Source organism: Motacilla alba, chromosome Z (assembly GCF_015832195.1).
Source record: "Motacilla alba alba isolate MOTALB_02 chromosome Z, Motacilla_alba_V1.0_pri, whole genome shotgun sequence".
Taxonomy (NCBI): Eukaryota; Metazoa; Chordata; class Aves; order Passeriformes; family Motacillidae; genus Motacilla; species Motacilla alba.
In genome coordinates, this window is record NC_052046.1 from 56,585,258 (window position 1) to 56,607,078 (window position 21,821).

At 36.8% G+C, this 21,821-nt stretch overlaps 1 protein-coding gene across 15 annotated transcripts in view; it reads left to right on the top strand.

The window, feature by feature from the left end:
- Window positions 1-21,597, top strand: part of ZDHHC21 (zinc finger DHHC-type palmitoyltransferase 21) — a 36,045-nt gene extending 14,448 nt beyond the window's left edge. For 12 of the 15 annotated variants that reach the window (XM_038124500.1, XM_038124506.1, XM_038124510.1 and 9 more), the window contains 3 exons: window positions 6,600-6,716; window positions 20,144-20,187; window positions 20,680-21,597. In XM_038124500.1, coding sequence (XP_037980428.1) covers window positions 6,600-6,716; window positions 20,144-20,187; window positions 20,680-20,812 — 294 coding nt within the window. In that variant the 3' untranslated portion in view covers window positions 20,813-21,597. Of the gene's footprint in view, window positions 1-6,599; window positions 6,717-16,211; window positions 16,532-17,230; window positions 17,284-20,143; window positions 20,188-20,679 lie in introns of those variants that run through there. The other 3 variants (XR_005255292.1, XR_005255291.1, XM_038124511.1) reach the window with 3 other exon arrangements.
- The last annotated feature ends 224 nt before the right edge of the window (window positions 21,598-21,821 follow it).

Here is a 21,821-nt window from a genome sequence, read left to right on the forward strand (position 1 = left end):
AAACCAGCATATTAGTTCTTTTGCAACAGGATTTACAGAGGTTAACACAGGAATATTCTTAATTTTACATCTTCATGAAAAAAAATGTCAGGAAGCCTGTATATTTTAGGAAGTAGTCAATCTTCTGAATAGTGAGATGAGAAGAATAAATACTAGGTGTATCACTACATAGTTGTTTTCTCCATGGCTGTGCTGGCACAAATTCTAGATACAGCTGGTCAAATTGCAAAAGTAAATGCGTTGGCAGTATATTTTACCTTATTTATAGAAGGCTTTTAATCTTTTAAGCAAAAGGAACTCTGGTGATACATTCTGTTTGCTAGAAATGTTGCTACCATAATTGTCACAGCCAAACCTCCTGACATACAAAAACCGAGGCTCCTTTGCTCTGATTTAGTTTTACTTTATTCTTGTTTCTGCAATTACAAATCATTGACTTTAGAAAAGAATTTTTTGCAGTAATATTAATATTATGCATTGACTAATATTAATGAAAGTCTGGAAATATGTATCATCCAAAGTCCATTTATACTTTAAATGGGGCTAAAGGAAACTTTTTCTCTTAGAATCACAAAATTATGTACCAGACAGGAGAGGTTTTTAAAATGGAAAACATCAAAATTTTTCTTCTCAGTATTGTGCAAAACCAACTCAACCCTGCTGTCCTACAGTATAGTTATAAGGGCAGTACTTGAATATTCAATTAAGTCCTTCCTCTTTCTTCCTATAAAACCTGCAGTCTGTATTTTTTAGTTTGCTTTCTGGAAAGCCTGGCTTTCTTTTGTATTATACACTATTTTTGTGATACCCAAGTTGATAGACTGACTTCATCAGCTGTCTGAGGCAGACATCACGGGCATTTACAATTGAGCACAGAAACCAGGTTATCATGTGTTGCACAAAATATCGTCCACCAAGGAAAAAAGAGGTCTTTTAATGTATTTTCTTGTATATTTATCTCTCTGTCATATTTCAGTAAAGAATAAAGATTGAATAAATTAATCTCCCATTGTAAATGAAAAATTATGAAGATGGTCTCTTCTGGAACAGATACAATAGTCCTGTGTTTTCTGCCAAAAGCTCTGCCCTCAGTACAGTGTGCTGCTTTAAAGGAATACTATAAATCCTTTAAACAATAACACAGTAATGGACATGGCAGGGACTTGTTACATGTTTTTGAGCTTTTTTTTTGTTGTTATTGTTGATAGGGTAAAAAGAGAATTGAATTTGGAAGCTCTGGTCTTAAAATGAACTACAATCTAGAGCTGGACCCAGCTGTGGTTTTTGACCTCTCTCCTGTGTGACAGCATAAAGCTGTAGTAGCTGTTGTCCTAGTCAGTGGTAGCATTCATTTTAGGGGTCATCTGTAGAGGTTGATGCTCACAAATGAAGATGAGGCACGTGTTCTGCTGTGGAGTTGAGGAAGTCTCTAGTTTATCTGTCCCAGAGACTTCTTTCTGTGGAATGTTTTGGTATTGCCTGTTGAGATAAAGATACCAGATCTCATGGTTTGTAGTCCATTTTTCAACATAATCCTATAGACCTACACATGTTTTGTGACAAGTTCTTATTGTTCACATTTCTATGCATTTTTATGGGTAGCTAAGAATCCTTGCAGTTTGACTGGATGGATAGAAGTAGCAGCTAAATGGAATTTAGAAACCTTTAGAACAGGCAGCAGCCCCAATGGGGAGTGCTGTGCGCTGTGGTATAGGAAATGCTGAGTAGAAAGGCAGTGGGAGCAACCTATATGAACATGATGTTTTGGCAGATCAGTTAGGCTGTGGAGCTCACATAAAGAAGATTGCAAAGAGGCTACCTGAAGAAAAGCTCTCAAGTTGTTAAGAATATGCATTCAACATCTGTGCCAAGGTCGTATATGACAGCCTGGCAAATGTAAAAAAAAGCTGCTGTAGAATAAAACCCTGTTCTGCCATCATAGCTGAGTGTTCATGCACTGGTGATGTCAGCTAATCTGTGTGTATGCTTGGTGCCTCAGTCTGTACAGTTCTTTCTGTTACCAGAAGTAGCCTGCTCCCCAAACTCCAAAATCACACTAACTCAGTACTCACACTGCACTGAGACTGGTGAATACTATTGAACAAGAGGATCTGCTCAAAACACATTGAAAGAGGGATTGGTTAATTATTGACTAGTTTTGATTGATTATACTATTGATTGGTTTTCTCAGCTGAAAAAAAGTTATTGTCAGTTCTAAAAAGGAATAATAAAGTCAACTTGCATTGAGCTTTTATTACTTTTTAAAAAGGCCTTTTCTTCTGTTTTCATGGAGTTAAATATTTATATTCACATGTAGAATTGTGTAATTCATTCTATTATTAAAGTCTGATTACAAAAAAACTCAGTTACTGTATATACTTTGGGTTTCTATAGAAAAATGTTCTGTCTGTACAGATTTGAGGGCCTAGTATTGATTTCCAGTTCATAGTTTCTTAGGAAGTCATTTGCTAGGGATGTGGAAAAAGAGAGAGGGCATATGGGAGGAATATTGGAGTATGGACAAAGAATGTAGGTATACAACAAGGAAAGGCAAGGCCCGTTGGAATTAAGTCTGTTGAGGGATATCAAGGACCACAAGAAAGGTATCTACAAGTATATCAGCAGCAAAACAAGGATTAGAAAGATCCCCACCAATATGGGGATGCTGCTGAATTTAGATTGGTAACCTGGTGACAGAAGACACAGGGCAGAGTGAATTCCTTCTTTGCCTCAGACTTCACTGCTGAGGCCATCCTTCAGGAATCCCAGACCCTGGGGACGGGAGAGGAAGGCTGGAGAAAAGAAGACTTGCCCTTGGCCTTTGGGAGTTTGGTTAGAGATTGGCTAGGCAGACAAAAACATAAATCCATGGGCCCTGATGGGATGCACACACAGGTGCTGAGGGAGCTGGCAGATGTTGTTGCTAAGTCCACTTGGCATCTTGTTTGAAAAATAATGGAGGAGAGGTGCCTGATGACTGGAGGAAAGCCAGTGTCACTCCCATCTTCAGAAAGGGCAACAAAGAGGACCTGGGAAGCTACTGGCCAGTCAGCCCCACCTGCATCTCTGGAAAGGTGTTGGCACAGATCATTCTGGAGGCCGTGACAAAACACGTGAAAGAAGAGAAGGTCGTCAAGAGTAGTCAGGGTCGACTCACCAAAGGCAAATCATGTTTGAACAGTGTGATGGCCTTCTGTGATGGCATGGCAGGACAGGTCGATGAGGGGAGAGCAGTGGGTGTTGTCTGCCTGAGCTTCAGCAAGGCTTTTGACACTGTCTCCCATAACATCCTGATGGGTAGCTCAGGAGATGTGGATTGGAGGAATGGACAGTGAGATGGACCAAGAACTGGCTGAAGGCAGAGCTCAGAGGGTCATGATCAGTGCAGCAGAGTCCAGCAGGAGGCCTGCAGACAGTGGTAGTCCCAAGGGATCAATATTGGGACCAATCTTCTTCAACTTACTTGTCAGTGACCTGGAGGAAGGGATGCACCCTCAGCAGGTTTGCTGGTGACACTAAACTGGGGGCAGTGGCTGATCCACCTGAAAGCTCTGCTGCCATTCAATGGGACCTTGATCAGCTGGAGGGCTGGGCAGAGAGAAACCTGGTGAGGCTCAACAAGGGCAAGTGCCAGGTCCTGCACCTGGGGAGGAACAGCCCCAAGTGCCAGCACAGGCTGGGGCTGACCTCCTACAGAGCAGCTCTGTGGAAAAGGACCTGGGACTCCTGGTGGATCACAAGCTGCCCTGAGCCATCAGTGCCCCTGTGGCCAGGAAGGCCAATATCATCACCTGTCAATGCATTGGCGAGCAGGTTGAGGGAGGTGATCCTCCCCCTCTACTCAGCCCCAGTGAGGCCACACCTGGAGTGCTGTGTCCAATTCTGGGCTCCTCAGCACAAGGGAGACAAGGAGCTACTGGAGAGGGTGCAGTGGAGAGCCACAAGGATGATCAGGGGTCTGGAGCTTCTCTCTGATGAGGAGAGACTCTGGGAGCTGCGACTGTTTGGTCTGGAGAAGAGAAGAAAGACTGAGAGGGGATCTCACCAATGCATGGGAATATCTCAAAGGTGGGTGTCAGGAGGATGAATGGTGCCAGACTCTTTTCAGTGGAGCCCAGCAACTGGTTTAAGTACAGTGACCATAAGCTAAAGCACAAGACATTCTACCTCACCATGACACAGAACTTCTTTACACTGAGGGTGGCAGAGCACTGGAACAGCTGCCTGGGGAGGCTGTGGAGTCTCCCTCTCTGGCGACACTCAAAACCCAACTAGATGCATTGTGTCACCTGCTCTAGGCGACCCTGCTTTGGCTGGGCTGGATGATCTTCAGAGGTCCTTTTCAACCCTAATGATTCTGTGATTCTGTGAATTTGGTTTGTTCATCGTGGAAAAGAGAAGGCTTCCATTATCTGACGGGGTCCCACACGAAAGATTATGTGCTTCTATTTACAGGAGCATGTATTGGCAGGACAAGGGGGGATGGCCTCAAACTGTCAGTGTAGGTTTGGATTACGTATTAAGATATTCTTTACTCAGAGTGCTAAGGAGGCACTGGAACAAGTTGCCTAGAGAATTTTTGGATGCCCTGTCCCAGGAAGTGTTTAAGGCCAGATGTGATAAAGGTCTGAGCAACTTGCTGTAGTGAAAAGTGTCCCTTCCACAGCAGGGGAGTTGGGAGTAGGGGAGGACCTTAAGGTCCTTTCCAGTGCAGACCATTGTATGATTCTGTGATTCTGTGTTCTTTAGCGTTAAAAGGTCTATCTAGTTTATCTCTAGTTTAACATGGTTTAAGAGTCAGATGAAAGTGCAGCTTCTCTTCTGTATGCTAGGATTTTCTTTTATCATGTTTGGTGATGTATTTTTTCATGCTGAAAATGGTGTTCAAGAGAAGGAACTCTCCTAAGTTAAAGTTGCGGGAGGTGCTAATGAGGGAGTGTTATGGTAAATTAAGAATTTAACTTTGCTGTTGGCACTCTTATATTTTACTGTTTTCAGTGAAGTTGAACTTGAATACATCAAAACATTTCTAATATAATAAAACATACCAATGAAGATATGAAGTATTTTACAATTAGTAGAAGTTGTGTCTTACCTTGCTTGTCTTTAAAGCTTTCATTAGCTAATGGAAGGTAAAATAAAGAATAGTATGACAGCTTTTATTTTGAGTTGATTTATCTTATGAATTAACTCATTAAATGAGTAAGAAGCATTAAAAGAAATGGAAATTAATCTATTTTCTACAGCAGCAAGAAAGGCCAGTGTAAACAAGTGAGGGGAGAGGGCATGAACCATTACAATAGTTCAGAAAAGACTGTGGGAGATGATTTTTTTGTTTTAGCTGCTTAACTAGGGATTTCTACTTGTTCATTAAATATTGACTTTCTTCACAGCTTTAGCAGGCAGTTTAAACTTTTTCTCTTGGGTTTATATTTTGAACCTTCATGAAAATTACTTAAATGAAAAAATAGATTTTTTTTTTTGCTAAACATAATTTGCATTAACTATTAATACTAGTAGTTTAATTAAAGTGCAATTAAGTGCAAATAAATAGTTTACTTAAAACCCAGTGTCCCTCTTCCTCAAGTTCTAGTGGTTGAACATAAGCAGTGTTGGGGGGGGGGTGGTTGTTGTTTTGTTTTTTCATTCAGTTCTCTTCTATATTCTCGTTGTAATATAAAGTTTACTTGAAAGGTTTTAATACTTTCCTTCCATGGTCTAGCTTTTGTAAGTGGGAAAAAAGATATTTCTATTCAAAAGACAGCCTTGAGAACATAATTGTAAGTTAAAAACAAGAGAATGGGGTCTGAACTCACAGTAGGCCTAACGTAACTGCCACGTAAAAATGTTCTTCTGTAATAAAAATGAGGTACTCTATCCTTTGAAGACATTACATAACATTCTGCAATGCTTTTCATATTATCTGCTGGTTGAGAACAGATCAAATACATCCATATTTCTGTGTGCCCTAAAGCATCTCTACTGTTCACCCTTGTCCAAAGTGGCAGTAATCCACCTCCAGGCCAAAATTTAAAAGTTGGAGATAAGTTTGTATTGGATAATAGACAGCACTATAGTAAGAACAATCCGGTATGGGTACTTGAACTTTGTAGGTACAATCTTCAAGTGTCAATCTTGGAATGTTTGTTTTATTTCAGAAGAGGTGATGTAAAAATGAAATGTGCTGTGCCTGGTAGCCGAGGTATAATAAATCAGACCATTTAACAGAGTAGTTTTTCTGTGTTACATAGCTTGTGTGTAGTAGTCCAGCACAGTTTGAGATGGAAGATTCAGAAATAGTCCATTTGAGCTTGATCTATTCTCAAAACCTTAACTACTTGAAGGAGTATTTTTAACAGTCTGGCAAAATAAATGCCCAACTGTTAACAAATATGAAGAAAATATTACTGCTTTCTGCTTTTAAAACATAAATAAATATACCAATGATGTGCAGTGTAGCTCAGAATCCAATATTTGCTTTCAGCTTTAAGGCTTTGAGAACACCTCTTAGAGCTCTTATCTACTATTTCCACTTGGTTCAAAGACTTTAATTAATTTGTAACTGCTAATGTCTCTCTCTTCTTTCTGTCTTGTTCTAGGATGTGTTTGTATTTAGACATGAACTTGCTCTCCTAAGAATATCTGCCTTCATGGGTCTAATAATATTTGGTGGAATAAGTCGACTCTTTTACACTCAGCTAATGGGTATTTTCACTGTAAGTATCTAATTTTAGATGTATATATTAGTTTTATTTTCAGTACAACTAGTCAAAACAGAAAACCTGATTGCATTCAAGAGAAGACTAGAAAAACACTTGCACTATGAGGCACTTGTTTGATACATGGTCTGTCAAGCCTCTTGACACCAGTGAAATCTAAGAAGCCTTCTAACAAGTGTCTAATAATTCTACTTTCAAGTCAGTTTCCTGATTTTTATTAGTAAAATAGACTCATACCTTGTCCTGGAATTGCACAATGTACAAGATACGGAGTTGATTCTTGTTTTTGTTTTAAACTCTTGTGTAGCCTGGTCAAAATTTATGTGACAGTAAGGCTAACTGATAAATCATCCTTGATAAAGCATCTTTGTGAAGTATTTTGATCAATATGCTTATGTTCATCTCTTTATTTGCTAAACTGGAATGTAATTGTGCCGTTTACAGTCCAGACGGGTGTTCTGCCTTTAGATATACGGAAAGAATATCCTCTGCATGGAAAAATTTTACAGTTAAATGAATTTGATATTGTAATAATGTAATGTTTCTTTTGCAAGAAACAACCTTTTTTTGGCGTAACATCGTGTTCTGTACATTAGAAGTTAATAGCTGCCAGCAAATTTTTGAAGTTATCTTGAGAATCCATACATATGTTTAAAATATTGTTCAACACAACAGGGAGAGTACATTAGTTGGCTGTATACATGTTGAAATAGTCTATGATGTGGCCTGCTGAACTTTTTTTTAAAGGCAGTAATGTACAAGATGGCAGCATATTTTTGGCTACAACTGTTGGAGATCTGCCTGAGATTTTACTTTGGAATGATGAAGGTTTGCACAGTATTAACTTTTGTAGGTACATAATGGAAAACTTCCCAGCTGTATCATGTAATTCTTTTGTATGGAAGAAAGGAAAAAAAATACAGTATCATTTTAAATTATGTTAGATAAAGCAATAATACTGCTTTTTGGTTCTACTGTATTACCTTTACATATTTACTGCCTTTTGCTTTTCCTGTCATGGTAGTTATACTGTCTATTTTTATTACCATTATTACTGTCTATTATTATTATTACCATTCTCCAGCTACTCTACCATAATGCCACATGTACTCTCAACCCCCAGGTCAACAGATTTACCTTTGTGCACCTTTACTGTGTGCCTGATTTCCATTCCAGGGTCTTAATGACAGGTTTTCTCTTCCCTGTTTAAATGTTGCCTTTATGTCTGCATCATCCTGAGCTGGGGTGTTTTCCTATACCACCACTGTGGTGGCTGTCTAGCTAATGTGGTGAATTCTGCTCACCAGTAACAGGTGAGACAGAGACAGATACTTTGTGAGCCTAATTGTTCAGATACTGAAATATGAATGCCGTTTTAGTTTCTGTTAAATGGATATTCTGATCAGTACTGCACTAAACCACGGATAGGATGCAGAAGAAAACAAGGAAACCAGACCCTAAGTTAATGATTTTGTTCTATGTAAAATGATTTTCTTCAGCTGCTGCCAGAAGCTGGACTATATTTTAGCAGTGACCATCAGCATCCATTCAGATACTATTACTGGATGTGAAATAAGACCTCTCAGACTGAACCTGTTTCTGTCAGGTATACCTGAAACCTGGGCTGTTTCTGTTCTGACAGAGGATACCACCTGCGCTGCCACTGTAACAGGCATGAATGCCCAGATGTAACTTTGCTGTCCTGAGCCTTAACACTTTCAGGCTGCTGCCACCCCTGCACTCTGTTTATAAACTGCTGTAAAGTCTTTTTTTCTCTGTCACTTGTATGTACTGTGAAGTACATCCTATTCGCTTACAGAGCTGGCAGCTACACTGGAACAGGTGTGGGGTAATAGCATTTTTAACTCCAGTTTTTCTGCTGAAATCGTAATTGCTGAGTTGCAGTGTGCCTGGACACTTTTTTCTTTGCCAAGCTTTGTGAAAAGAATGTACTACAGTAATTGTGGATGTGGATGGTCTATGAGAGGCAGATGCTAAAAAGTACAGATCTTCATTAGGGCCTCTCGCTGCACCCTTCCTATCCCCTCAAAAGCAGAGGGGCTGTTGTCACATGGACAAGTTGTTAGGCTTGATGGGTTTGCTGGGGAAGTAGAAATCCCTTACTGTTGTATCTCCAATATTAATTCATTCACACCATGTGGATGCTTTTGCATTGACTCACTGAAGAATGTAGGTCATGTAGTCCATCCCCCACTCAGAGCATTTTATTCCAGCAGCACAGTTATTTTCTCGCTTTTTATTCCTTTTTTTGCAAATGCAGAATTAGGAAGAATAAATAATAGAGTCGTTTTAAAGGTAATCTGCTTGGCAACAATCAGTCAGACTTCAGACAAACAAAGAAGTCTGTTTGGTGCATTTGTGCTTAGTCTACAAGTGGTGTCAGAAACTTTTTTTGTACAAATGGTTTTTGATTGCCAGCACTGTAGCATGGAGACTTGCTTCCTACATAACCACTGACAGCTTTGCCTAGCAGCTGGAAAAGGCAGAAGAGAGGGCAGCAGGTGAGTTAGTTTTTTTCTGCAGGCTCCAAAAATACATGCCAGTGGTGGTAAAGTAGGGAAACAACAAAACTGGTAAACCCACCCAGAAGCTGAGCACACTGAGTATGCTAGATGTTCAAGCCCTGTAGAAGCAATGAACCATGAACAGTGGGAAGCAGTGGTGTTTCTACTGTGTACTGTGCTGGAGTTGCCATTCAGCTTCTAGTCTTCCTGTGTAATTTAAGCAAATGGTATCTGAAATGAGTTCTAGATTAAATATGAAATTAGTGATGAAATTATCTTAGTGTAAGGTATAGATTAAAACTTGATAGCAGAATGCAATCATTAAAGTGTAATATGAAGAAAAGGACCTTGAAACAAACTTAAGATGCTTGGAGGCATGGATATGCGTTAAAGCATTCACATCATATGAATTGCTCAGTGGCTATTCTTGAAAGCATTAATTTCGGTGATTGTTGAAGCTGCCTAGAGATGTGTGCAAGGGAGAAGAGCATGGGCCTTTTGATAGAGGCAAAGCAACTCTTGTGCTTGTATGGGAAAACAGGTAATACACATTTTTGTAGTTCATGCTCTTGTGCCTCTTTTTGTAGTTTAACATATACCAAGATTAATTCCACAGCTCCTGGGAAAAAAAGCTGTTTTAAATAGTAGAGACAGTAAGTGTTGCAGCTCTGTGATCTAAACTTGATGGGTGCAAACTGCTGCTGAATGAGTCCAGCAGGTTAAGGTTTATTGGTGTTGAACATTACAAGTGCTGCAAAAATTTTTGGAAATAAAGATAAATCTAAGATTAATCAAACTTTAACTCTTTTGTAACAAGACTGCCTGATTTTCCATACGGTAAACTTGCTTGACCATCATTACATAATTTTCCAGAAATGAAGCCAATAGTTTTTCTTTTATCTTAGTAATATAAAGCTAAGGCCCACTTTTTCAAGCAATACTGGACATGCTTATTAAAAATTCCAGATTCTTGGTTTATATTTATATTTACAGAGGTTTATCCTTTTGCCACAGTACCAAGATAGATAAAGTTTAATGCGTAGAATAAATTTGCATGTGATCTTTGTGTACATTTTTAGAAGGAGAATTACACTCCACTAGAATTGAACTAAGTTCTAGATTGACAAAACATAAAAGTGAGCTGAAGTCTTTGATATATATTTTCAGAAGTCATAAAATGTCTGGCTGAATGCATAATGGAAAGAATATATCTCATATCCTCCATAATGTTTTTCTGGAATGGGGCAGTAGCTAAAACCAGAAAAGCAAAGCAGCACCGTATGAAGTGCAAGTGAAGTATCCTGCCATGTGTTGTGGTGCTTTGCAAAATTCAGGTTTGTTGCACAGTTGACTGATCTGTGCCTGTTGTTGTGTAACTGTCATTGGTTATAACAGTAGATCAATTTTTTAAAAGGTCTTTAAGAAAAATATGCATGTATTCTCCATATGTGTGTATTGTGCTGTTATCCTCCTTGATGTGTGTTCAGTATCTCTTGATACTGGTATTGATATCTTTTCCAAGGTGCTAAAAAAAAATATGCTCTCTGGTAAAAATGAAAACTTTGTAAACTGTATACTAAAATTTGTTTCTTACAGGGAGAATGTTCCTGAGGCTGTAGTGCTTGATAAGGTGATTAATAGACTAAGTAACCTACCACACAGTAATTTCTCTGAGTACATTTGCCACCACTGTGATTGTGGTATCACTGTTAGGGTATCATTAGCACAAGGCTATTCATAATTCATTTGGAGGTCCAGGAAGCCAAAGAGCAAAGGAGGTGACTTCCTACAATGAGAGGAGAACAGCTGGTTGGCAAAAACTGTCCTTAGAGGAACTTTTGACATGAATTGTTCTGGTGAAGAGGGGAGCAGCTGAGGTGGCCTCTGTATACAGGATTAGTGCTTTCTCCCTAGAAACTGGCATATGTGAAACACACTTCTATCAGAAGGGGCACATGGCTCTTTTCGTCCTCCTTCCCCAGTTGCTTTCTCTGAGCTTTATTTGCCTCTAATTTTGTTATCATCCTGAACTTTGATACTTTTTCTAACATGTACTTTACATTACTCTTGGGGAAGTTTTATTTGGATACTTTAGAAATAGAAGTATCTAGGTTCTCTCTAATTCATAAGCCTCTGAAATAGGGACAAATTTAAAACCCTAGTTTAGGAACTCTAGGACTCTTAAGAAGATATTCCTCTTAAAATCTCATCAAAAATTAGTATTCTTACTTAAAATATTCAAGTTTTTAGAGAACTGAATGGAAAAAATTGGTTTCACCCATGAATTAAAACACCATCAAAGGTAATTTCCAAAATGATTATGCATTTATGTGAAGGCCTGCCCGTCTCTAGTGCTCGTTACTTCCTTTACCACTCGTCTATTCCCTGTCATTTCTTGTAGAGCAATTTAGAACTTTATATTCCTTAACTGGAGCCTGTGTTCTTACGTTCTCTGACAGCCTGATTTTTAAATGACATTGTTTGAAAAGTAGAAGCAAACTTGTAAGTAAAACAGAAACAAACCAGAAAGATTTTTGTGAGTTGCTCCTTACAAGGGTGCAACTCTTTTACTCTCCTTTTGAAACTAACAATTTTAAAGATTATTGTTACTGTTTACTTCAGACCTCCTCTAGCTGCTTGTTCTCCACAAGTAGTCTTTAGCCTGAATCACTACAGGTGACAAAATAGCTCCAGTATAGACACTTAAAACTTCATGAAGGTTGAGGTGTGGGTTTTTATTAGTGCTTTGTCATAAGTCATAGAAGGATGATTTATAGGTAAATTATCACTTTGTCCATTTCAGACAGTTTTAAAATCTTTGAGGAAAAAAAAATACAGTCTGTTTTGTGCAACAGTTGCTGGCACATATTAATGACATTGTATTGAAGTGTCAAAACCAAAGTTTATCTAGAAAATAGTATTTTGCACTTATGCTAGAAGAAAGTACTGAGAAGGATGTATCTGTGTTACTAATTTTTATTTCCATTTGCTTTTTTTTCATGTTGTTATACGAAATAATAAAATTTATTGGGAAGCTAAATCAAATAGTACCCAGAAACTTGCTTGCTTTCTCAAAACATATTTTCTTGACATATGCTTTTCAAGGATTTTTCTCTTATTTTTATGAGAGAAAACAAACAGATGTTTGTTTTCCTCAATAAAAACCCCCATAACTTGCCTAGTTATTCATTTATTCATAGGAAAAGGCATAAATTCACCAAGGAAAAAAAGTCTGTTTTATCAATCCCAGTTTCTGATGTATAGTTGTTGAAAGTACAGAGGTCTTTTATAAAGGGTGCTTTGATTCAGTCTTTTTAAAAAAGGTGGAATGCCCATGATGCTCATGTGTATATTAGTAGAAGATTAGCCCTGGCTTTTGCATTTCTCTCACTCATATTCCATTTTAGTTTTAACAAATTATTTCTCTATGTCTTTCACATTAAGAGTTAAATGGTGATAAGCCCAGTTTTTCTGTTTATACTGCAGGACTCTTCTATTGGTTATGTTTGATCTACAAGGCATTACTATAAAACATGTAAAAAATGACATGGCATACTGTTTTTTAGACAATGGCTTTTCTGATTATTTTGATATTTGTGCACGTCTAGTGAGTTTTTAAATTGCACCAGACACTGCTGAGAAGTATTCAGTTCATTGACCATTTTTTAAAAGCTGGTACCTTTTGCATATATGAGATTTTCGTCCTCTCAAGATCTGCGTATTCTTTATTTTGTTGGCTGCCACCTGTCTGAAGCAATCAGCCACTTCTTTCTCTTTCTCTGTACAAAAGGAAAATCTGGTCTTCCCATGGATGGTGGAAGGTAACAGGATAATCAGTTCAACAGTGATCCTCTGATGTCATTGTGGGAGCCCTGTAAAAGCGGATTATCTGTGACCCAGATAAAATAATTAGAAATTACTTGGACACTTACAAATAACTGATCTACTAATCTCATTTCCAAAGTTAAAAAAGGCCTGTCTCTCAACGTAACACTACCAGATGTTTCAGTTAAAAAGCATCCTTTGCAGAGACTAATCTGAACCCTAATTTTAAAGGATTACCTTTGATTGTTTTTATCTCAAACACTAAACAGTGTTTTCATTTTTCCATATGTTGTAACAAACTATTTCTATGGAAGAAATTTTCTTAATTCTTCCATTATGGTCCATTAAATATGATTTAATTTGATTTATGCTAATATTGCAGAGGAAAGCTTTTCATTGAAATTATTTAGTAATTAACTTGTTTCTCTGGGGCAGAACTATTTAATGGATAGGCTTTTATAAATTTAATAGATACCATGTGGCCTTTGTGCAAGGTAGTGGATGTATTATCATAAACTAAGTGGACAGTGACTTTATTAATTTAATTAATGCTACCAGGGTTTCCTGTTAATTAACTGTTTGAATGGTGTACAGTGATATGCCAGTATCCTGTTGCATCAGTACTTTCTGGATGTGGAAAGAGAAATTTCCCTTTATTTTCTGTAGGAAGGATAGAAGGGAAAATAGCGTTCAACAGCCTGCCTGGTGCACAATATGGTACCTACCATGTACATTTTTTCCCCTTAGAAGCTTTTAAAAATGTTGATACTTGTTTTTTATTGTTGCAGCATTTCTCCTTTTCACCTTAAATTAGCAAGTGTATTTTACCAGGTAGTTTTCCAATCTGATTGTGTTTCAAAATAATGAAAATGTCACTGCAGTTATTCTGTTAGTGATATCAAGAGCTTTTTAATTCTTTGTGTATTGTTTAGTTTTGATCCATTGCTCATTTAATATGCAGAGTGATCTAGTGATCTAGTTCTGCTGAAATGCTTTTTGTCTTTAGTAATAAGTATTTTGTAATTAAAAATATTTGCAATCATATCTTTAATCAGATAATCTATTAAATACTATTTTCATTAGTGAATACTAAGGGCTTTCCTGTTTTTTCAAACATGGCAGAAGTGTAATCAAGGATTTATTAATCCTCATAATTAAGTTTAGCATATTAAAAATTAGGATTGGTAGGGGAAATTAGGATTTCCAGTCAATTGTATTCTTTATGTGGCTACAATATAGAGTAAGATATAAAATAATTACAGAGGGAAAGCAAAGTATATATGAACTATAACTCCAAAAGAGTAACTGGGAATTACTAACAGAAAATAAACTAATGTTAACATTATCTGTCTTCTTCTTCCTCGTTATTCTTATACCTTCCCCTTTTCCTGTCTTTACCTTTAATCCACCTATAGCTAGATCTCCTATTAGAAGACTGCATGAAGTTCTATAAATTAAATTGGCAGGAATTAGTAATGTCCTGGTCTTCGAATACAAGCTTATGTAAATTCTTTTGTATCTTTACCTTATTTCTCTCAAATAGGTTTGCACTTTGTTTAGCATTTTTAATGAATGCATTCTGACATCTTTAAATACATATTTACCATAAAAATAAAACACTAGTTTATTTTTAAAAAACTTTTATGAGCTATTTAAAATACAGGAATAAATAGAAGTGTAAGACATTCTAGGTAGCAAAAGAGCTCATCACTTTTATTTAGGTCACTGCATGATCTTATGTAAATAAGAATATTTTAATTGAAATTAATAACTTACAATATTTTAAGGGAAAAGTGCGAGTTAGGAAATGTAATCAGATTTTATATTCTGCAAGGAGTATAAAATATCATCAAATATCATGTCAGAATTATCCCTGGCTCATCGCTCAAAGAAGAAGTCCTTCAACTAATATATTTTCCTAATAGTAAAAGTAGTACCCTTAACCACTTGAAGATAAGTAACTATAAAAATAATATTTGCATTCCAGGGGCTGAGTACATTTTGTTTACATGTTGCTTTTCCGATTTAGACATCAGACTATTAAAATGACTTCTGTGTGAAGAAGATCAACAGCTAGTTCTTAAATATTTTTCCCTTATATTTTTGTCATAAGGTATTTGTAAGGATCAATAAATATAATATGTGTTATCATGTCTCTTGTTGCAGCTATCTGCACCAAACATTCTGTGGATTTGAAATAGCCTGAAGTTAAGAGAACTGCTTGTGGTGCCTCCATTTTAGATAATTTCTTTTCACTGAGTCAGTATCTAATAGCTAATAAATAAATTGGAAATCTGTTTGACTAAATTAATTAGAACATAGAGGAGTGCAGAACTATTCCCTAGAAGTAACAGAGTGTAGCTTTATTTTCCATTTAGCATATTAGCCTAATGTAAGGGTTTAACCTTTAAATAGAACTAATAGTTTTCAGACTGTACGTAATTGTAATTGATAAAATTAACCATCCTATATGAAAAGTCTAGCGTAAGGAAAGAATGCTAAGAAGTGGCCAGAAGTAAACCCAATATGTATTTAATGGCAGAAGAAAAGAAAATTTCTCAAATACAATGTATTCTTTCTGTGTTTAGTATTTTATATTCCTGAGTTGCTCATCTGTCACTTGCATGCAGACCATGAAAGGATGATAGGTAGAAGACAAAAAAACCCCTTTATATAAACGATGTGTTGTCTTGAACTTTCAGATAAAAGCAAAGGCTGCAAATCAAGGAAGGCTTGCAAGTTTTGTTTTCTCTTTTTCTGCTTCATCATACTTTTCTGCTGATTCACCTACAGAGAACATTTGAAAATACTAAAAGCATGGCATAATGCTTACATTCTACTACTGCAAGTGTTTACAAGAGCTGTAATGATTGCATGTTACTTTAAGCAAACACAAAAGAAAAACTGAGCTAGAGATTGTAGCTGTATGCTTTGGAGTTAGTCCTGTAAGTTACAAATTACAGTTTATACTTTGGAAAACATGAATCGGTAAGCAAAAAATACCCGGAAACGTGGATCAGTAAGAGAAAAATAGCCTTTGTGTATGCTTTGTTTCATGATAAATTAGTTAATGATAAAAACCATCCTATAGGACAGTTTGTTAACCAGTACATGTGATCTTTCTAAATTTCTTTTTTGGCAGTTGGTTATGCTAAATAGAAGTGTAAATGTGAAAGGTGCGGTTCTCTTTGGACCTTATTTGGATGCATTCATTTGTGAGTGAATCTGAGGTTGGTTTGCAGAACTCTGTCAGTGCTTTTACATACGTCTCTTTCTCTCCATTCTTCTCCTTCCTCTTATAGCAGTCTTAGCTGTGGCAGTAGCTTACTTAATTTAGAGTAAGCAAACTGCTCTTATGGATTTGTAGTATATCCTCAGAGTGAAAAAACCCCATATTTTTTCTCCCCCAGCAGAATCTGAACACTTTGTCCTTTTCCTATTCCTATTCCTATTCCTATTTCTATTCCTATTCCTATTCCTGTGTTTATTTCCTTTAATTTCTTTTTCCTCTCTCACTAAGGTGTGATTTTTTTTTCCTGTACTTGCTTTAAGATGCTTATTATTTGGTATGTATCTCTGAATAACCAGGTGCAGGAGCAATTTTTATTTCCAGTCTGGATGATGACTTTGGGAATCTAGATGATCCATCATGTCAAATTTGTGTTTGTCAGTTTCATCTTGTATTCAATTGCATATTTCAAGGTATTTTTAGAGATTACTAGGACTCCATAGATATATGATGTTTGCTCATACCAAGTTATTTTAAACTTCTGGATGAGTGCCAGCACTCAGAAAAGGTTTTAACATTAGCATTAGCTTTGAGTCTAGAAAAAAAATCTTAGCACTGTTCTATTTGTATTAATAGTAATCCAAGCTGATAGTAGATGCAGACAGCCAAAGCCTCTTAGGCTGAACACAAGTAATTCTGATGTTGTAGCAAAACCTAGGTATACATCAAATACATAAGAGAGATGATACTGTGATTGGAAGACATTTATTAGATGTGTTAATGAGCAGACCACCTTTTCGTTGAGAAGAATAGTGGTTATTCTGGTCTTTTGTCTCCAAATGAAAAAAAAATCATGTCTGAGAAGGAAGCCTTAAATAACAGGTCAAAACTCAACTCTGGTACTCTCCTTTTCCTTCATCTCCTGTCTCCAGAGGGGCTACTGACTTTCCTGGGGTGCTGTGAAGTTTCACTTTCATGTGAAAAGGTAAATTGGTTCACTCTCAAATAAAAGTACATTTCAAATGAACCTGTTTGGCAGCAGTGTTGGGGGAGGGAAGGTATGAGGGGCAGGGAAGGTATTTTGGTTCTTAAATTCAGTCGCTAGTACTTGTTAAGCAGGTAAACTTCAGAGCAATGTTTCTTTGCTAGTTTGCAGCTTTTAAAATGTGGCTCTAAATTTTTTTTTAATGTTGAAAAAGTATCCAAGAAGCAAGGGACTTTCTGCTCAGCCCCAATTTCTTTACTGTAAAGCAAAAGAAGTGCCTGAAGTATATACTGAAGTATATGTTGGCATTTTAAGGTAAGGGGAGGGAGTAAGGAAGCAGGATAGCAGTGAAGGAAGGGGAGGAAGGGAGGGAGGGAAGGGAGCAAAAGGAAAAGAGGAAAGGGAAGGAAGGAAGGAAGGAAGGAAGGAAAGGAAGGAAGTTTGTTCCTGGTTTGGTACTTTAACTTAGTTAATTTACCAGGTAACAGTTTAGAGGGCAGCAGACCCTGAGAACCTTTCAGGTCTTGATAACATGCCATGACAACACTTAAAATGAAATACAATCTCCAGGTTTCAATCTGTGATTTTTTTTTTCCCCAGAAATCTCAAAACCGTATTTTAGGGAGCAGTACAAGTGTAGTAATGAATAAGCAATGTGCAGAAACACAGCAGAAAGCCATGTTTGAGGTATTTGATGATGTTACTTCTGCACCCAAAGCTGGTTTAAAGGCCCCTCTTTTGAAATGGTAGAATAAATATTCCATAGCTACATGTCAATTTAGAGTCTGGAGTAGCATGTTATTGTTTTACAGAAGACCATTTGCCATTATTGCTTTCAAGTATCCTAATATTATTTTATCCTATTTGATAAACAGCTTTGAGTTGACCAGAGAATAATTCCTAGAACTGAGATATTTTTGCAGTTACAAAAGGAGCTATAGCATCTCATGAAAATGTTATTACCACCTTGCTGAAATGCCATGGAAGTAATCTCTTGTTTGCTTAGTCCTTTTTATTCAAAAGGCCACGTCTGAATTTTTGTGGTAGGCAAAGATGGTGTTTTCTCTGACAAAAACTGAATAAAAAGCTAATCCAAGGAAGCAAAGTATTCCTTGGCTGTGAAGTCAAGTCCTGCCCTAACAAGGACTTGTGTAATGCCACGCTTGTGGCAGGAGAGGGAAGACAAGCCTGTAATGTGAGAGGAGCAGCAGTTTATCTGTGGGTATCAAAACAAGAAACAGTGTTTACAGTTTGCTGTCTCCAGTCCTTTCCTCCCTCACTTCTGAGTGGATGTTAAAACCCACCTAACAATGGGGTGTTACATAGTTTATGTAATCTTGACTGGGCATGCCTTCTCTACACAAACTTCTGGGCAAGAATTTGTGCATCCTGGTGGATTGACATGAGAAAAAGAGTTTTCTTTCCTTTGCTGTAGTGAATCTGGAATTCAGCTAGTTAGGTCGTGGACAGAATTAAGATTTTTGCTGTTTAGTGTGTGGTAAGGGATCCTATTCCAAAACACTTCAGAGCTGGAAAGCAGAATAGAAAAAATTGGCAAGGGAGTTGGGGCCACCCATGTCTGGTGGAGCAGGAAATTCCTGTACGTTATTTCCCACTCACATTGCACCCTTCCCCCTTAAAACTGTCTAAAAGATAGAGGCGGAGTCCCAGCAATGCCTGCACGGAATTGCATGCAGGAACATTTAAGAAACATGGTGTGGTTTTTAGTGCTAGGTAGTGTTTCCAGATGACAGTGAAGTTGCAGCCTAATTAAACCACAGTCCTTCTGTCCTTATGTGGTTGGGACGATTGAGATTAGCTCCTGGTCTTATTCAAATTCTACTGTAATTTGACAGGTGCATTATGTGCATGCCTGAATCAGTGAAAAGTAAAGGGAAACACCAAACTACCAATGAAAAGGAGTTGAAACAATGAAGAATATTTCAATTGATTGTGTTTTCAACTGGACAAGTGATTTCAGGGTGTCATGAGCTACAAATGTATATTGAAACCCCCTACATGATACTCACAAAAGAAACTTTTTTGTGAAATCCGTAGTGAAAAGTGAGAAAAAAAAAGCACTATTGGTAATTTAAAAAGTTTTATTTGGGGGTGAGCTAAGCTAAAACTGATCTGTTACTTTCCTTAACATTTTATAATTAAAGTATGAATTTAAGATTCTATTATCTTAATTATCTTATCAGGATTGCCTTCACTCTGCACATTATTAGCTTTTATATTTTAAGAGAACAATTTTTATATTTGTATTTAATTATAGGAACTGTAGGAACTCATTGTATATTTTCAGTTGTGCTGTTTGCATTATAATACTCATGAAGCTAATGGTTTTAAAACTTCTGACTAGCTCCTGCTTTTCAAAATACTACATCTGTTAATGACTGCCTTTTACTAGCTTTGTGGTTATCTCAGTGGGATACTCCAAGTCTGGAATGAGTGCTTGTGGAAAGTATGGCAAGAGTGGACCTTATACACATTGATTCTAACTGTCCTGTGCATTAATTGTAATATCTGAATTAATTTTAGCTGTAATAATGTTGTAAGTTTTTGTTGGCATTCTTTGGTATTGTAGTCAAACTACACAGTATAGTTTCATATCATGCCTGTAAAAATAATTTAACCGACAAACTGACTTAAAATTCATATGTGTAATCTCACATTTGTTTAAAACTAATATGGAATATATGTAATATGCAACCTACTGAACTAATGTCAAAACAGTGTACATTAATAATTAATTCCCTGCTATGGTTACTTGCTTTCATAATGATATTTTAAAAGTTTGGAATGTAAATAAATACTTTTTCCTTGTGTTTTGTTTTGTTTTTTTTCTCTTTAACAGGACACTACAAGTATAGAAAAAATGTCTAACTGTTGTGAAGACATGTAAGTTCTGTAAAATTCCTACATTGCTGAAATGCTAAGGGAGTAGCTGTTTGTTAAGATGATTATGCATGGTACTGTGCTCTGTACTTCCTATCTGTAGTAGCACCTCACTAATCTTTTAATAGTGGTTGTACATAAAATAACCGCATGTTGTTCCCTTTCTTTCCCTACTCAAAGCCAGTGGAACTATAATTTCTTTTCAAAAGTACAGATCAAAAGATACTTTCTGCAGTGTTTTGACATGCATTTCATTAATATTGAGGTCTCCTGTGCTTCAAAAGGTGCCTTTGTTTGATTGATGATACAGATAGTTTCTGTTCTCCAAAGTTAAGTCTCAGCTGCATGTTGTAATGAAATAAAAGTTGTATTTGTGATGCTTGGACACAGTTCATCAGTGTCCAGTGTTGGATCCCCAGCCAACCTACATTGTTGTAGCTGACTGAAGTGCACTGTGGGCATGCTGTCTTTCACTAATAATGCTGTCTTCTGTAGATCGAGGCCCCGAAAGCCATGGCAGCAGACCTTCTCAGAAGTTTTTGGCACTCACTGGAAGATCCTGTGGTTTATTCCTTTCAGGCAGCGGCAACCACTGCGAGTTCCCTACCACTTTGCCAATCATGTCTAAACAGATGGATGGTGGGCACAGATGGGTCCTCCATGCTGGAAGTGCATTACAGGTTTTATGATAATAGGACTATGACAGTCTTCAAGTCAATTAAAATCCATTCGTAGGCATTACAATGCGCCCCGGGCATTATTTTAGTTATGGTCTTGATTTTATTCTGAAGTTAAGGCAAGTTAATCAACTGCAGGCTTATTTACTTTCAAATTAGCTTTCCAAAGAGATTCCTTTTGTCTTCAAGGTTAATACCAAAAGAAAACAACTGGAATGTAGTCTTCATCCAGTTTGATACTGGCTCTTATTTTTCTTCTTCCTTTTTTTTCTTTTCTTTTTCATTCTGTTTTATTTTTTGTGTAGAAAGCACTGAAGTTTACATTGATGGTTAGATTTCTCACTAAGTGTCTTATTCTGCCTTGAATTTTTTTTTAGGGTTTTTATCAGTAGGTCTGTCTGGATAATAATAATGTCTTTTTTTCCTGCTGCATATGTTTAAAATTCTGTGATTCTGCCAGTTATTTATGATATGCAAAAGTAATCCTGCAGCACTGCACTATAAAAGGTAACATTGAAAGCTGAAGCAGAGTACTTCCTAAACCTTTCTCAGAGAGGTTTTGTAGAGGCACACAAATGTGTATGCTTACATAGCGAGCAGCTTACAGTTATCTTCTGGCCTGGATATAATGTTAGTGAAAACTGTTCATGTCTTTATGTCAGTGAGAGGGATTAAATATTTCAGGGTAAACTATGCAGATACAAAGCATGTTTTCCCTAAATCCCAAGGATTTGAATCAGCAATAATCAACAAAGTTGCATGGTGCAAATACTAGAATGATTACTTTTAAAAAATAGAGATGTAGTTAGTTAGCATAATGTGTCATAAAGAGGAGTATATTGTCAATAAAGTTAAAAAATTTATATTTACTTTTCTTTAGTCTTGATTAGCTGGAATTGGTCTAATTGTATATTTAAAAATAAAAACAATTAAAATATTTATACATAAATATAGATTTGC